The sequence below is a fragment of the Nelusetta ayraudi genome, unplaced genomic scaffold (genome assembly GCF_046127955.1).
Source record: "Nelusetta ayraudi isolate G7.1 ecotype Tasmania unplaced genomic scaffold, CSIRO-AGI_Nayr_v1 ptg000005l, whole genome shotgun sequence".
Classification (NCBI taxonomy): domain Eukaryota; kingdom Metazoa; phylum Chordata; class Actinopteri; order Tetraodontiformes; family Monacanthidae; genus Nelusetta; species Nelusetta ayraudi.
Window position 1 is genome coordinate 2,252,400 of NW_027466055.1, and position 18,330 is coordinate 2,270,729.

At 42.2% G+C, this 18,330-nt stretch overlaps 1 protein-coding gene and 1 long non-coding RNA gene across 2 annotated transcripts in view; both read right to left on the bottom strand.

Moving 5' to 3' along the window:
• The window catches only part of LOC142903400 (uncharacterized), a 105,926-nt gene that overhangs the window by 86,457 nt on the left and 1,139 nt on the right, over positions 1 to 18,330 (bottom strand). The gene's annotated exons all lie outside the window — the stretch shown is intronic.
• On the bottom strand, positions 14,200 to 17,083 carry LOC142903172 (E3 ubiquitin-protein ligase RNF128-like). Its single transcript, XM_076048671.1, has one exon. It carries the CDS (start codon positions 16,615 to 16,617, stop codon positions 15,529 to 15,531), a length of 1,089 nt encoding a protein of 362 aa, XP_075904786.1. The 5' UTR covers positions 16,618 to 17,083; the 3' UTR covers positions 14,200 to 15,528.

An 18,330-nucleotide genomic window follows, 5' to 3' on the forward strand; every position in this document is an offset into this window, starting at 1 on the left:
AGCACTTGTACAAATATCGTTGTTTGTCTGGAAAGAGAGCAGCGGCAAGTACATAATTTATACATAGACTTTAGTTTTGGCTAATCATCCAAATTTAGGTTGAGTTGTGGTCATAGATGAAGAGCTTTGTCAGCCATTGATATTAACGTTTTATTGTGGAAGGCAGACGTGACCTTTGTTGTGTTTGTTTTGTGCACTTATTCAAAAATGACAGACATGATGGTATTCAGATTCCAGGTAAAATGACTCATGCTTACTCGCTCAACAGTTCAAAAACAGATCTTTTTTTTCCCCTGGTGTCTTTATCGTATTAAATTCTAATCCTGCTTCCTGTAAAGAGAAGAACTTTTCTCCCCAAAGTTCTTTGCCTGCCTTTTTAGCTCACCGATTCAACGCTGACTCAGGCCTTTTACAGAGTGGGCGTTGCGGGATCTTTGTTGTTAAACCAATTGATTATCCAAATTGCTTTATGACTCAAGCTCAGTTCGTGATTAACTGCTCTTTGTGGGTGGGAAACCACATGTTCCCAGACAGTCACCCTCAGATGCACACACCTATTGCCCCAAGGGTTGACGAGGGCATACAGAGCGATGCGGACAGCACCCACCTTAGCTTGAGGAACCACTGACGTACACAAGCTGCCCTGAATCAGTCCACTGGCAATTACCGTGGATGACTGAGATGGATGTTAAATTGATTTTGGGGTTATTATACTGTGCAACAATATTTCTGGGAACAAATGACAGCTTTGATTCCTGTCCAGGTTTTCAACTGAAAAAGTCAGATATGTATTGATGGTTTGAGCGTGCGCACGAGGCCATGGGAAGGAAAAAGTAAACCTTAAGCAACAATGGGAAGCAACAATGTTATACAGTTTAACTGAATGTATCTCGTGTCAGACAGTGGCTAACCACGTGTAGTTGGCTCCCTTGTGCAATAGTGCCATGCAAAACATTATTTATCTCTCTAGATCTGTGGCCTTCATGTTTGGACACACCAGTGAAGGAAGATTTTCAGGTGGGTTTGTGTCCACATCCACCCAGGACCAGACATATTTACAGTCGTGGCCAAAATTATTAAAGTGTCTAACAGGTGTGAAAACATGGACCTTTCAGTGCCGCCAAAACATGATTTCATTTCATTATCATTTGATTTCAGCTGAGTTCTAAGATCACATGTGACCACGATGATACAATTCTTTTGGATTCATCTGTGAAAGAACATGATTGTGCGACTGGTGTGAAATGGACCTAGTTTGGTTTTTGCATTGGAATGACCTCTTCACAGCGGTTCTATTCAGTGGATTAGAAGGCATAGTGATAACTTTGTAGATTTGCATGAGTATTTTAAAGGCCATTTCAACAGAAACAATTGGGAACCTATCTTCCAAGTGTTCTTATAATTTTGGCCACCACTGTATTATTGTGAAAGTATACAAAAGGCCCATAGAGAAGCCCTGTTTTCCATCGAAACTGATATTAATTCATACATTACCAGGCTCTGGCTGCCCCACGCCAGGTCAATACATTGTGAGCATCACAATGAGCCTCCCACCCTGCTACCACCCATTCTGACCAAACAGTGTCTCTTTGTGTTATTAAGGCACATCTCCAGACACAGAGAGACTGGAAGGATTGAAGGAGGGAAAAGGAAGAGTGAGGAGAGAGAATGACAGAGGGGAGAAGATGGTACATGGAGGAGGGCAGAACGGAGTGCCAAGATGTTGCACAACAACCTCTAGTATTTCCAAGAGGCAGAATTATCATTCAGGGCAAAAGCACATCAACGGCAACCCAATATGCCAAGACTCGCAGCATACAGCTTCACACTACCCACATCCCCTACAGCAGATACCCGCACATTAACTCGGAGAAATGTTCATGGACGCTGGTCTCCACTATAACATGAGGCATTTGTTTTCATTATTTCATCCCATGCCCGTGCAGAAATATTTGTTAGTTCAGAAATTTAATCTTTAGAAAAATATGTGTACTTAATATTATCAATCCTTATTGTAGATATTTAAAGGCAAGTAGTTTATCAAGAAGGTCCATTGATAGCAGCATTTTAGACATCTTCTTAGGGCTTACTTGTATGTTTTAAAAGTACAGTGTGTGAAATTTGTCCAGATTGCCCAGGCTTAATATGCAGTGGGATTGGCACATATACTGTCGTAATGAAATTACATCACTTATATTTGCAAGCTTGCACTTCATTCACACTGGCATGTCAACCCTGGATTCATCAGCACTTTGGTGATAAATATTCCAAAGGAAATTATATCCAATTTCTGGAGAAAATGTTTGGAAATGTAAAAAGATAACGAGACAAATGCAATATTCATTTGAACAGTGGAGTGAAGTGGACAAAGAGCGAAGTCAGGGCCGATGCTCAGACAGGCTGCTAGTGAATGTTTGTTTGATAAAAATGTTGATCGATTGAAAAAAATCTCTCAAAATGTTGCGTTAAAGTCGTCCCTCCTTCCCCCATAAAGCCTGATCCTTCAAAATAATTGTCAAAATATTTTAACTTTTACAATTTCAACATTCTAGATTCTTGTGGTGAATGTACACTGCCCACTGGTGGATTATTTCTTCTCTGAACAAAATATCTCAAAATACCTCGAGTTCATTAGGTGTTTTTATAAATTTACATTATCTAATGATTGTCAAATTTATGATGCAGGTCTCAAAGTCCCCTCTTAAGTCTGTCCTTTTCCAGTCTTTTTTCTGAGTTCCAACCAAACTTCCAAGTTAAGGCCAATCAATACAGCCTGACCTTTCAGAACCACTCAATATTTTATAACTTCAAATCACGTCACACATTTTCAAACCACTAAAACTAAATGACAACATGAAACTTTGGCTTTCTTTGTATTTTAAGACATAAGAGACCTAATACTTTTCTCTTGCCTATTCAACTGTTCTTCACAAATCTAGTGTTCAAGCGTTCAAAACCTTTTAAATTATACATCACATGGAGAAAATGGCCACAGGAAAAAAAAAATTGCCTAAACTTTTAGTAGTAGGCAGTCAGCCCTTAAGTGCTGCTCTTATCATAGTGGCAGGAAACAAGAAATAGCCATAGCTTAGCGGCCTCAGCATGTAGTGGAAACTAAAAAGGCTGTCATTGGCCTTAAGAGCACTTCAAAAGGCCCAAAGCAGAGTGAGATGCAGTACAAGTGACACACATGAACATACACGCACGAGCAGCTTGTGTGTGTGTGTGTGTGTGTGTGTGTAACACAGGTACATGTGCGTTTATACGTGCATGGGTTTGTGCGTCGGATGGACGAAGGCCTATTAAAAAGCTGCCTGAGGAGAGGGCTTTTCAGCTGGGGATCCACGGGGGGACGAGGAGGATGGTAGGGCCATTGTGTGTCACAGCTCCATCCTGAGAGGTGGAATTAGAGCCTTTCTCCTCTGCTCAGCTGGAAGACTCTGCACCACCGCCGACCCCATGTTTAATTAGAGCAGTGTGGAGGAAAGAGGAGAGCGGGGAACGCGAACAGAGGGGATGGGAAAAATATCAGAGCTGGGGAACAAGAGGGGAAAAGACTGGAAAAAAATGGATTCACACAGTTTGGAAAAGCTGTGCAAATTTGATTACGGGGATAATAGAGTGACTGATAACAACATGATGTGAAATATGATAACGTTTCACCCCGGAAGCTTCATCAGGCTCTCTTCAGTAGGCCTCTGATTGTAAATAACAGCAGTTTTCATGAAAAAGCTCCCACACGGCACATTTGACTTTCATTTCAATTAGCCTCCACCCTTACGGAAACGCCGTCCATAAGAGCACCACATGCCTTTGTGGCCCTGGTAATCCAATCAAATTAGAAGAACAAACACTAACGGAGTATAATGAATGTGAGTGTTATGATTACTGAGTGGCCATCAATATTGATGACGGTTTTGATTCCAGCACATCACAAAACAAATGGAACGTCAATATTTGTCTGAGCAAATGCGCAAGAGAATGAATGTCCATTCCCAGGGATTGGATGACTCCATGAATAGCTGAGAGGATAAACATGAGGCGTTATCCCTTCGGCTGATGAACTATCCATTTAGGCTTGTAAGGTCCATTTATGCTAAATGGTCTTCTTGTTTCAGGAGGTAAACAATGTGTCAAGCTTTATTTGAGAACTGCTTAAAACGTTAATGGCATTAGGTCCCCCCAGAAAAGGGATTTGTCTTTGGCAGAGCTCCTTAATTCTGCTTTGACTCCATGCTAGATGTCATTAAATGTTTCCAATCTGCTGGCTCGCGTTTTGTACTCAGCGTCTCAGCAAAAAAAAAAAAAAAATGTTGAGCAAGGCTGATGATAAGGATTTTCTGAAACCTGTGGTGCCATAACGCTGTAAAGCAATTTACAACATGATCATGGGGCATCACGAGACCCAAGTCTGGAGTCCACAAACAGCCCTGACGTGAAGTATCATTGGCTGTATTTAGGTTTTCTCTGCTCAGTGCCCCTTAATCCCGCTGCCTGTTGTTTTCCTCCTGATTAGTCTGATCATTCACTCCTGACAAGCCCATCTCTTAAACCTTCACACAAGGAAACACATGCTCGTGAGCTGCACTTACACAAAGCCACATGATGCATTTGCGGGCGTGCACAATCTGGCTTGAAGGGCAATAAATAAATAAATAAACAAACACAAGCCTGTAGAGAATGACGTATTAGCAGAGTCACTCAGAATGAGAATATCCCTCCATCGCCTGCAGTAACTGGTGTCACACATCACCTCACATGGCCGCTCGCAAACACTGGCTCGTTTGAAAGTGAGGCGCACGCGCACACAAACGCACGCACGTTAACGCATATCAAATGATCTAAATCCCTCAGGAAAGCTTCCGGAAGCTCGTCTTCGTGAAAATATGCACCAAGAACGCACTACATATTCTACCGCAGCATTTAATCACCCCAGAGATAGAGAGGTTTAAAGCGGGCGGAAAATGCAAATGCACAGTGTGGCTTATCGGGGTGAAAGCCAGGTTTCCCATGGAACGCCCGAGCACTATTGTTCTTCACCTGCTGAGATCTAAAGCAGTAATAAAGAGGCGTGGAGAGCCGTGGCGACTCTTTCAGGGTAGGGGACCTTGCTGACTTTGACTGACTCCCTCAGGCTGCAGATGAGAGTCAGCAGTGTGTGTGTGTGTATCTGTATTCATGCATACAGATAAAGGCAGTGGATCCCTCCCCTTCTGTTACGCCATCTTCCTCTATTCTCTCCTGGTGCCTGTTTATTGATCGTGAATTCCAGGCAGTTCTTCAACGAGCAGCCTGCCGGTGGAGCTCTTGTTCTCGTCCAAGTTGATTTAGCGGAGCATTGTGCACTCCACTGAACTCCGAGGGGGCACGCCGCTCGGCGGCTGTAAATTCTATTTGTTTACAAGGCGCCTCTGCAGTGGGAGGGTGAATGTGGGCGTGTCATCGCGATGGGCGCGTCCAAACAAAGCCAGCAGTGGTTACTAATCAGGCGCCGCTATTACAATAATAAAAGTTAAAAGGAACGGAAGTGAAGCGAAGCGAACGACCTTTGAGCTTTTATATTATTCTCCTAATGTTTAGTGCGATTAGGTTGGACATTCTGAAGACATCATTTACGTCAGAGGTAAATGAGAAAAGAAATTCTGTGTATTGTCAATATTTATTGAAGACAGCCGTGATTAAAATTTCCTTTGCATAAAAAAAAACAGCAACCAGGCCTTCCAGGTATTTAAAGGAAACACGTTTAACCCAAGACAGCATTTTGTACTCGAGCATCTTTTTTGCTCTTTTAAAATAATATTTAATTCAAAGTGTGAAAAGCATTCATCCATTTTCAATACCCACTTATTCCTTAACTGAGGGTTGCGGGGGTCTGCTGGAGCCCGGCCCAGCCGTCCACAGCTAATTTACTAATCTAGGGTGAACTCGCACTCATGCCAGGTGTGCAAAGCTGAAGTTTGAATGCCTCCTCTCTATTCCCCTGCTGGGCCACACTCACATTACAACAACCTCAGGTCTGCTTAACCGCAACTGCCTATGCATCATAAGACACATGCGTGGCTCACAAACTGGCAATCTTTAAGTCTGTCTGTCCACAGTTCACCCGCTCTAAAGGGTCCGTGCCAATTACAGTTAATAAAATAAGCTGGTAGAATTACTGCAGCTCACCCGAAAACAAATTTGCCACAAACATTTTGGATTTTTCCAAACACCCATGTACCTTTTAGGAATCCAGCCTCACCTGAACCACAGAGTCTGGACCACACAAGAATACCTCACAGAGTGAGTTGCGGTTTGTAAAAGGTGAACACAAACAAACTTTGTCAAGTGAGTGCCTCTCTCTGAGAGACCTTAAAAACAATACCCATGCAGCCTGAGGCCAAATCCTTTAGGTCTACACAAAGTGCCCTGATGTTCTAGATGGCCCAACCTGGAGCCAGGAACTCCTATCCATTTTCAAATGCAAGCTCGACCTCCATGCACCCCTGGCTCCGGCCTCAACTCAGACACAGACCAGCTATCCTATTGCTCCTGTTGACAAAGAGGCTTCGCTGGGATGTAACTCATGCCTGCACATACAGAAAAGTCAGGACAAAGCCTTCTTTTGTCCTCTGGCAAGAACGGCCTTTGTCTTTCCTGACAAAAGAAAATACATCGCAAGCATTTGCCAGCGGGAACTTTAAAAAGACTCGGCAAAGTACCTGAACATTTAAATCAGACACCAGATGATTTAGTGCAACCTTGAAAAAGAAGTGACTGCTACAGTTATGCAATCAGGATCTTATCTTAATTTTTAGGTTTTAGGCATCGTGGTTATCTGATTCAACAAGACTGCACAACACAATAGCTGCAGCCACGAGAATCCATGATTATGATAATTATATTGTTTCCACAAACAAGATAAGAGGGTATATGGAAGAGCAAAGAACGATATGATCAAGACAAGACTAAAAAGGTTCTCAAAAAAAAAAGATAACCAAAAAAAGCCCAACAATAGTTTCATTTGGTTTTTCACAACCACTGCACTCAGGGTGGTGGAGGGTGCTGAAATCCATCCCAGCTGTCATCACACTGGATTACAACCTGGACAAGTTGCCAGTTCATCACGCAGCCTCTAAAATGGCATTATTATTTTATTATATTATTTTTTCCTAGATGGAAGTTTTACTGATATAAACCACTGGTCACATGAATGTAAAATGTAAAAAACTAAACAATCAACTATGCGTTTGTTACCAAGTGAAGTATAATAATAAGCAAGTGAGGCGATATTGTTCCTCCAAGTATCTACAACAACTAAGAATGATCTGGACCTGTACAGGGTTCTGTGATTTCAGCCTGGTACCAAAGCTATAAAAATGTGAGATGTGATTAACATGAACATTGTTTGCACAATGCTTGCATAGCTTTACATCATACATACTAATAGAAATCCTTCAACGTCAAATGTTGTTACTCTTATGCTGGAGGCTTAAGCTACTGTTTGGTGACCAACAAAATACCACCAACCACACCATATTAGGCTTCTTAAACACACCAACGCAATATACAAAGAGACCATGAAACTTCGAATCAAACTGTTTCCCAAACTACTAGCTACTACTTCTAAATTCACATTTCTAAATATTAAATACATACGGGGGAAAAAAAACCTTGCTCTTCTCTTCCATTTGCACTATCCTGACTTTAACAATATGTAGTTAGTTAGCCGTATCAAGCTGGCAGATAGAGTAGTAGTAGAATAGTTTAGATCACCAGATATGAAATGTTCAGAAACATATCCAGAGGAAATAATCAGGGAGAAATCATACCTTTAACTTCAACAGGGAATGCTATGTCACTTATATTACTTAACTGACATAATTCTTCTTTTAATTTTCTTATTGCTTCATGGAACTAGTAATTACACATACGCAATCAATTTGGATTAAAACAATTGTAACATGATATCTACTCTAATTTTTCACACTTAATTCACTCAGCCAAAGTTGAGCCATGTCCTCACACTGACCTTATAGCGTACAAAAATTAGGACAAACCTTTAAGTGACTTTTATTAGTGAAGCAAATGGCACCCGCAGCTTGTGGACAAATTGTGTATGGGAGGCCAGGCAGGCATGTGACAGATGGTGAGAGTGAACGGGTGACTGTTGACAATGTGTGCCGAGGTCAGGAAAGCACATTCAGCAAAATGACACAGAATGAGATCAGGAAGAACCTGAGGCTTGTGTTGTATCGCTTTAGAGATACATAAAGCTGCGCACACACACACACACACACACACACACACACACACACACACACACACACACACACACACACACACACACACACACACACACACACACACACACACACACACAGGCACAAAGGAAATGACTGACAGGAGGACAACACGTTGGACTAATTAAAATTTCCCTTGAATATTTTCTTACATTGCCATCCAAGTGTTCCCGAGTGGAAAGTCTCTCACTAGGAAGCGTCACTGCAACTTTTGTCTTTGCCCTGCCAGTTCTTTGCGTTTGAGCAAATGGGTCATTAATTAATGCCCTCGGGCTTCAGGACACACAAGGAGTTAATCGGACGAGATGGATGTGAAAGAGCAGGATGGGGACACACACACGCGCACACACAATGTGTGTGCCTTTTGAAGTTATCGACATTTCTGTAGAAAAGTGAGCCCCCAGTAAGCTGCACGAGTAGAATTACAGAGAGTGGCAGGGCTTGATGAAGCGCAGTCTGATCATTGATCCTCGCTCTCACACAGTGCTGAGCGGCAGTTTCTTCCGGCAGAAAACAATGCTTGAAGACTTGCGGCAGGTCATCAACATTCAGCGTGAGACATGATTGAAGTCATTTTCTGGCATGTGGCGGTACACAGCACACAGCCCTGCTGACAAAACACTTCCATGATATTTCTATAAATACAGCAACTGACCACACACACAAAAAAGAAGAAAAAACAGGGAGGATTGATACGGGCTGGAATTATACTGGGAAAGTTGGTTAGATAAGGAGGAGCCAGTCCCAGACAGGTGCAGGGTCGGTGCTGAGGCTTCACTTTTTGGTGTTAACGCACAGGCTGATTGTTATTGCAGACGTGTCTTGGGGATTGTCGACTTTAAGGGTGGATTTCTTTGTCTCTTTTTATCTTTGTCTCGCATTCAGCCTAACCCAGTGTGTGTGTGAGTGCGCGTGTTTGCGTGTGTGCGTACGTGTCTGTAGGAGAAAGAGATGCCAGACAGCAGTAGGGTATTTGAGGTATTTAATGATTGCACAAATGCTGGGAATGTTGGGAATGTCAGGAACCTGTGCTGATTAAAGAAAATAGCAAACACCAAAGGTTTTAAACAAACCACAGAGGTGTTGTACCAAAAACATCACATCAAGTCACAACTACTAGTGCCGGTAATTGCAAGTGAAATTCACATTTATTTATGTATTCATGGCCTGTATTTTAAGCTTTTACCAACATTAAAATCATAAATTAGGTCAAATTTTACACACCGGACCTTTAAACAAGAAATATCGTCACATTTTGATTTCGTCACACCCCTAATTGCTAATTTGATTTTGCAAGGCTTCTCCCCTAGACTCTGTGATAACAGTTTCTCTAAAAAAATAAAAATAAATAAATAAATAAGGTGGGAAAGCATTAACCACAGATATGCAAAGGACGTCACTTCTCAAGCAACGTGCAAACACAGAACACTCGGCGCAAATGAAGCTATTGAACTTGTGAAATAATGAATGGGGACCACTTTTCTTGCTATATCAGATGGTCCACAAGCTACATTGATTGGCAATTTCCCCTGTGGGCAATCAATAAGAATTATCTCCTGTCAATATTCCTTAGATAGATAACTGGGGTTTAATGGTTGGTGCCATTGTGCGAGCTGGAAAGGTGACCTGGCCCCTAAGAAGCAGGCGCTAGAACAGGGCTGGGCAAACTTCTTGACTGGTGGGGCCACAATGGGTTCTAAAATGTGACAGAGGTGAGAGGCCGGAGCAGCAGCAGATGGATGGATTGTTTTGGTGAGCCACCTCATAGGAGGAAAAAATATATAATGAGATAAGTAGAAAACATGTGGTTTCATGTCAATTAAAAATGAACAAAAGCGTTACATCATATCTGTTTTGAAGCCCCACAGAATTTAAATGACTCTTAAACCAATGAAGGGATGAAATACAGCTATTTTTATTACTCACTTACTCACCCCCGGACCATAGTTTGCCCACAGTCTAGACAGTATTGTGAAGGACAATACTGGCATGTGACATCTTGGCATGTGACATCTTTTCCTTCCCAAAAATCAAAGTGTTTTTTTTTCTCCTTTCTGTTCTGTTCTCTGATCTGACCTTAGGTCTGTCTTATGTACTGTGTAGCTTTTTGAAGGCTGTCAGCAGAAATAAAGAGAGAAAGAGATGGAGTCAGTCAGCACAACAAGGAACTGGAGGACTGGGGGGTCACATAATAGTGTGCGAGTCATTTTGTCCAGCACCAGTCAGCGCTACTTGATGTGCAAGATGACGGGGGGGTCAACAACATCTCGCAGGTGCAAGGATGAAAAACGCACCTGCTGAAGCCACTGTAGACCAGATCAATCTACGCATGACACGTGACAGAACTTTTAACATGGAAAACATTTGCAGGCAACGTGCCTGCATTTTAACCATAGCTACATATATGGCCCAAGAGAAGCATCAGCAAACTACTAACGTTCAGAAGAGCACCACTCACTACTTAATATGAATATAAATGAATTGTCCAAAAGAGATCCGAGATTAGCAGGAGAGGAGGAGGGAAAAAAAAACAGATGTGAAACGTGTGCTTAATATTTGAACATCATCTGCACCAATGAACAGCTGTGGATGAGTGAAAGGAATACACACAAATATACTGTGTATATATACATACATACATATATATATATATATACACACAAATATACTGTGTGTATATATATATATATATATATATATATATATATATATATATATATATATACACACACATATATATATATATATACATATATATATATATATATATATACATATATATATATATATATATATACATATATATATATATATATATATACATACACATATATATATATATATATATATATATATATATATATATATATATATATATATATATATATACATATATACATATACATATATATATATATATATACATATACACACACACACACACACACACACACACACACACACACACACACACACACACACACACACATTGTACGTGTGTGTATTTGTGTGTGTGTTTAGATTTGTACATATTTACACATCTCGTCAGGCTTCTGACATAACTGTTTATGTGTGCAAAGAAGGAAAGTAATCTCTTATGCTGCACTTACTTAATAAATCAAATCATTTGTTTGTTATTGCACCGTTCTAATCAAATCCCGGCCTGCAGTTTTGCTCTGTCTCAGACAACAAAGCCATTCCCAGAGCAGCCGTAATTTAATTGCAAAGAGTTTTTTGCACTCTGCTGGAGCTGCACGTCGGATGAGCAAGAGACAAACAGAAAGGAAGCAGACGGACACAGATCGATGGAATTGCAGTTTACCCGGAAAAAAAAATAACTGAGATGGAACAGCTACTTCTTCAATAATATATCATAAGAGGGGACATAAAGGCACGCTTCAGGATCGCTGGACATTTTGCTACACAAGTGGACTGGACACAGAAAGACATTCAGGGAAGGATTTTTTTTTCTTCCCTCAATAATGATCCATCCATCCATTTTCTATTAGTGCTATTTCCTGTGCTCAGAGTTGCCTGGGGTGCTGGAGTGTATCCCAGCTGTCTTTGGGCAAAGATGGGCTTACATCCTGGAAAAGTCGCCACATTATGTCAGGGCCACATAGAAAGACAAACAATTGCTGGTACTCGCACCTACAGCCAATTTAGAATTAAATCTCTTAAAAAGGACCGCTGCACCACAGCTTCATTTAAAGGCTCAACTTACCCTGGGTAATAATGCTAATACATTAATAATTTGTCATTTGTGTGCGCTATATAACCAACAACTAGGTCCAAAAGAAAATATTAATTAGATTACATATTAAACTCTTAGTAAAATGTAATACGGGGCCAAAACAAGCATAAATCACATCATTGTGGTATTGATTTTTTTTCATTTACATATTATTTTATGTCTCAGAAGTTAAACCCTGAAACAAAGGTAAAGCGCCACTGCCCAGCAGAAAGCTTTAGAATTGCTGCAGGTAAATACAGAAGCCATTGCAGGAGGAGATTTTCTCCAACAGATGGCGGTGCAGAGCTACCACAAACGTGTGCGACTGGTGTGTGTATACCTACACAGACCTCAGGACAAACCCGCAGGTGTCGCTTTACTGACAGTCTGTGCAAAAAGGGCAGGCGGGAGCAGAAAACCTCTCAGTCCGTGACATCACTTTACCGCATTGTTTGATTCCTGTCTGTAACTGAAGGTCAAGAGTGGTATTAGAGTAGAGCCAGGGCCTAGTATGCCATGAAATGAAAACCTTCTGACTCAATTTTCCCTTCAACAACTGCAATAAATCAGGAGGCAGGTGGAACGTACCTGCAACCCAGGGCACGCCAGTCTCTCTCCCCCCCAGACTGGCCATTACACTTAAGTTGTGTATTGATTGCGTGTCTTAAGGTGATGCCACTATAGCCAGCTAACCTTTGGATCTCACAGTTCGGACGTGGAGTCCAGCGGACGCCACCTGAATGTCGGAGAAAGAGGGAGACGCCACCTCGCCGTTTGACCTCTAAGCCTGTTCAGCTACCTTGGCACCAGCTGGGCGGAGCGCTGCAGGCTTGTACGGCTGCTTTACACCACCGCTAACATGACCCTCGTGTGGCGTGATGTCAAGTCGTCTTGCCAGTTCGGGCTGTTTTGTTTGTGCACAAACCCGTGCAGGCAAAATGGAGGAGCCATGTTGGAGTTTATCAGGAAGAACCACACGGCTGAACTGTGTTAACAGTTGATTGTGCTACACCTTCCTCGTATCTATTCCTGACCCTTAAACCTTGCATAACAAACAACAACATTTTATTCCACTAATCCATTATGAGTGTGCAGTTCAGTTGTATAGTCCAGTGCAGGTACACCACGAGACAACTTTTATGATTGCACTTCTTGTATTAAGAAAATGCTGAGATATTAATTAAACGTTAAAAAAAAGCAAAGCAGTGAGAGGTCCTTTTGATGATTTTTTTTTTTATGAACAAAGCAGTAGAGATACACTAAAAACAAGGGCTCCTACCACACACTTTTTGTTTTTGAATTGTTGTTTTTTCATGGAAAAACAAAGTGAAAACACTGATAAGCGATAATGATGCCGATACAGCACCTCACTTTGTCCCACAGAGGGAAAACAATGCAGCACAGGTGTCTCCCAAAACCTTTTTTTTTTACTATTTACAAATTAATCAATTGTATGAAGCGCCAGTGTTGCAGGTTTTACATTTTGTCTCTAAGTGACCCCTGTGGATAATAATTAAATTTTTAAAAAAAATCATTTTCATTTTGGTCTTTTTATGAGTTTAGCAACCCTTGTTTTGTTGATGCTGAAGTCCCTTACTGTATTATGAGCCTTTCAACTTCCTGATAGCAGCCTGAACTTTGCCCAAAGGCGTATTTCCGTTCTTTACTGTTGCGAGAAACAGTCAAATTGATTCTAAATGAGTTTCTAAATGAAAACAATTTGCTTTCTAAATAAGCTATAGCTCATAGCCGATCATACTTGTTGTATATGGAACTGGACACCAAAATTCTTACAGCTCCTCCAGCCATTAAAATCCCAAGGAAAAAAATTATATTTTCGGAAGCTGGAATGTAAGTATGAGTGCTACGTGTATTTAAAAATGGTACAAGACTTCATAGAGCGTCAGCTGTTTGGACTTACTTTAGAGCAACGATCAAAAGGAAGTATGATAAACCAGATGTTCCACTGTGTCAGCACACAGCACCATACAATATTTTTCCGTAATTGGTCACACGGTGTTTGAGTCAGGTGATGCTTAGGGTGTGTGCCATTATTATGCAAGTTAGTCACACAGCCAATCTTTTTCCATCAGGTTTCGGGCACACCCTCACTTTGTTTGTGTCCTTGTAATTAATGATGACTCCACCCACTCATGTTGAGAGGCATACGTTTACATACTCTCATAAAGTTGGCCTCATTCTGAGGGATTTATTGCATTCTAGTAAGCATCAATGTGATTTAATACAATGAGAAACATTCATTATTTACACAACAATTTAAGACTCCTTGAATCTGTAAAATCGTAGCATACATGATTGGATGTAGAAAAATATATTAGCTTTCACAACAGCATATATCTGCCGGCAAACAAACAATCCTTCAGCAATTTTCAATTTTTACACAGTCTTTTAAAATAGCATGCAACCTGAAGCTGAACAATTTGCCTTGTGACAGCTCAGAGGTAGATCACAAGGACATATCGGTGGGGAAAAAAACTGAATTCAGATGAATCAAACCTGGAAGGCCTGTTCAAAAGCAACCTTTGTCTTTGTATAAAAACCAGATATTCAAGAAAAGACGGCGCAAACGTCACATGAACAGACCAAACATCACAAATCACTAATAGAGCGCTTGAAGATGATTTGTTTTTACTGTATCCAACTGTTAGAATATCCTTTGGTAAAATATTATAGTTACCGTTTACAAAAAAAAAGAGAAGAAAAAACAGCCAAATAGGTACAGGACGATTTTCAAGAAAGTGAAAAGGGAAAAGTGGTAAGGAGGACTTGAGAACTCTGAAACTTCAAGTGAGACACTGGCATTTCTAAAGAGTCACAGCCCCTCAGGTGATTCTATTCTCTTTTGTGTGTTCAATGTGTGTCATGCTGCAGTACCAGTCCAGGGTGTGTTCATAAGGGCATGTTTGTTATGCAGCTTGGCCACCTGACAAGTGCAACAGAAAAACACACTGCTGTTTGAAGACAACACAGAAAGCTGAGTCCGAAAATGTCCCTTAACATTCAATGAAGATTAAAAGATTAAAAGAGCAGTTTTTGTTGTGAATCCGTGGACAATGGCCAGTTGCATGAGGCGGAATGATTCAAGTGAGCAAGAACTTTGGCCCCACTAGCAAAATGGATAACACAACAAAAAGCTCTGCTAGATTTTCTGTCAAAACAGTGGTGGCCTGGTTTGAGTTGCTGATGCAAAACAGCAACCCAACACTGGTCACACTGCTCAGCTCGCTCAATCCTTTACAACCATTAAATAGAGGCGTCTTCATGAACACACCCAATTATGACGGACTTGCACCAAGACAGACATTGGTGAAGAGGCCACTATTATAATTACAACAGTTATGTCGATTGCATCTGAAAGAGATCTACCACGCCGTGTTTATTACGGTTTGAATCTACTGTTTTTGCTTCACATATCCCAGAAAAGCAACACGTTACAAACAGGAAATTTGATTGTGCCCCCCGGTTTGTCTCCGTGCTGCTCATCTGCGCCGCTCATCCTCTCGCCTCCTCTGACTCCCCCTCAAAGGCCCTGTTGTCATAGCGATGGGGATGTCTCTCTGGGTCACGGCTCGCCGGGTCGGTCAGCGGGACTTCGTAAATGGCGTCTCCCCCCGTCACTGTGATCACAGTGGCATCTGGTGGCGATCCTGCGTCACTGGGCTCCTTCGGCTGCTCCTCAACGCCGAGGGCCTTCAGGATGTCACACTTGCACATGGGGCAGGTCCTCCTCTCCAGCAGCCAGGGCTCGATGCAGGATTTGTGGAAGATGTGGTCGCACGTGAGCACGGTGACCACGTCCCCGGCCTTGTACGACTCGATGCACACGGCACACATGTGCACGTCCGAGGCCGTCTCCTCGTCGTCCCTCTTGAGCGTGCGCACCTGGAGTCGTCCGATGGCCCGCTTGGCCTCCGTCTTCAACCTATTCTCGGCCCGCTTCACCGCGTTGAGGCTGTACAAGCGGCTCGCCGAGAGGAAGACGAAGTACGTGACCGCCGCCGCCGTCACGATGAGGAAGGCGATGGAGAGGAAGTAGAGCCAGTAGCTGTCCATCCAGAGCCCGTGGGGGCTGCCGGGCAAAATCGTCAGTATGACCTCCGTGCCGTTCTTCACCAGGTGCGCGATCTCTGAGCCCAAGATGTTGCCGATCATGATGGCCACGATTCCTCCCACCTCCGGGTGGGACATGTGAATGGTGCCGTTGCCGCTGCCATCCACATTGTACACCACCACGGCGACGGCGTTGTGGCGTACTGCGGCGGCGATCTTCTCGCTAAAGGTACAGTTTCCCCTTTTGACCACGGCGATCCAGGGGGGCGAGCTGGCGTTGTGGTTGTAGGTAGACTCCAAGTCGCAGCCCTCCGGGTCCCCCGTGGGAAGAGCCACGACGCCCCTGGCTTCCATCAGGACGGAGTTGCGTCCGAAAAGGCCGCACACGCAGCTTTTGTCCTCCAACTCGCCGTTGCTGTTGACATACTTCAGATCCACCTTGGCCGTCCAGAACACCATAGTGGATGAACAGCGAGCGAGTCCCGACAAACACAGCAGGAGCAGCAGGCTGTGTTGTCTCGTCTCACCCATGGTAACGCTCCTCTCAAAAAACAACAGGAAGCCTCTGGTTAGCGTCTGTAGCTTCTTCAAAACTCCTTTTTTTAGTCGCAGTTCCTCCTTTTTAGGGCTTTTTTTTCCCCCTTCAAGCTACCACTCCAGTCTGAACAGTGCTGCAGTTCCACCCAACCTGCTTTCTGTTGTAAACTGATACGAGCCTTTGGTAACACAACACTAGCTATGCGTCAGCGACTCACCTCTCGTTATCTTCCTGAACCTTGAACACTCCTCACAGAGGGCAGGTTGCAAGAATTCAACAAGTTGGAGCAGAGGAAAAAAAAAGGAAAAAATGCGCAGACTTGTGCTGATTTATGAGGCAAGACACAGCGCAGGGTAAGGCGAGGAGCGATAAGGAAATGATACGGGGAATTTCATGGCGTAGGCCAACAACGCGGAGCAGCCTCGTAAAAACCAATAAAAAGCCGTCGCCAGGTCCCTTGTGTAACGATGACAAAAGCAGCCCAACCGGTTTTTCTTGTTGAGCCTGATTCCTTCCTCTATTTCTGTTACTGACATCACTGTTGAGCACAGAGAACTGCAGGTCGCCTCCCACAAAACTCTTAAGCAGTTCTGCTTAAATAAATCGACAGCGCACGCAAACAAAGGTACGTTTCCTTGCAGGAAGCATATCAGTGACAACTGAGATGGCGTGAGGTATGTCGAGTTTCCAACATATCATCTTGCACACAAGCACAAACTGAGGCTTCTAAGCATGAAAACCCACACAAATAATGCCGGGAAAATACACAAATGCAAACACACACACACACTCACTTGCACACACACACACACACACACGCAGAAATCATTAAAGGGAGAGGGACAAGAATTTGTCGATATGAGCGGCAGTATTTCTGGTCATATTCAAACACAGCTCAGCCGGCCCTCAGACTTTCTGATAACAAAACAAGAGGGCTGCTATGAACTTTAAATTCCTGAGACTGAAAGGTGACAAAAATGAAACTCAGTGCCCAACACACGGAACCTATTCACTTAGGAAAGAAGATTCTTTTTCTTATTCACTCTACGTGAAACCAGTTGATTTTTATCAGCGTCAAACTATTAAAAAAATAAAAAAAAAAAAAAAAAAAAAACATCCTAAACGATGAAACATTTGTTTTAGCCTCAACACTGAACCCTTGTGGTTGGATAAGGGTTTGTTCTCAAAGCATTGACTTAAAGTGCTTTGAGACACTTCATTAGAAAAGCTCACAAAAAATAATGCAAATTCATATGATTTGTGACAAAGAGAAGTAAAAGACATTTTGTCACAAAAGGAGTATTTGGGTCTTTGATTGTGTAGGCGATAATATTAACACAACAAAACATATTTTTAAAAAACAAAATGAAAAAAGATAAGATAAGTTGTTTTTTTTAATTGTCTAAAACTACAACATATGTTAGGATGTTTTTGCACAATTTCAATAATTCAAGTAATTTACTACTACGACTACTACTACTACTACTACTACTACTACTAAATACTACTACTCTAATGAATGTATTGATTTAATCAAAGCGACAATATCTCAGCCACAGATAATGGCCCAGCAGAGAGCAGCTGCAATCAGTGAAACAGAATTAATTGACCCGCAAAGGAAAACAGATTCACTAAATACCGTTCAATAAATGAAAGATGTCATTTTATAACGCGAGTTACAGTCATTGAACTCACAAATCAAGATG

What these genes read in the sequence shown, in the direction of transcription:
- LOC142903172 (XM_076048671.1), bottom strand. Translation starts at nt 16,617, where the DNA reads ATGGGTGAGACGAGACAACACAGCCTGCTGCTCCTGCTGTGTTTGTCG.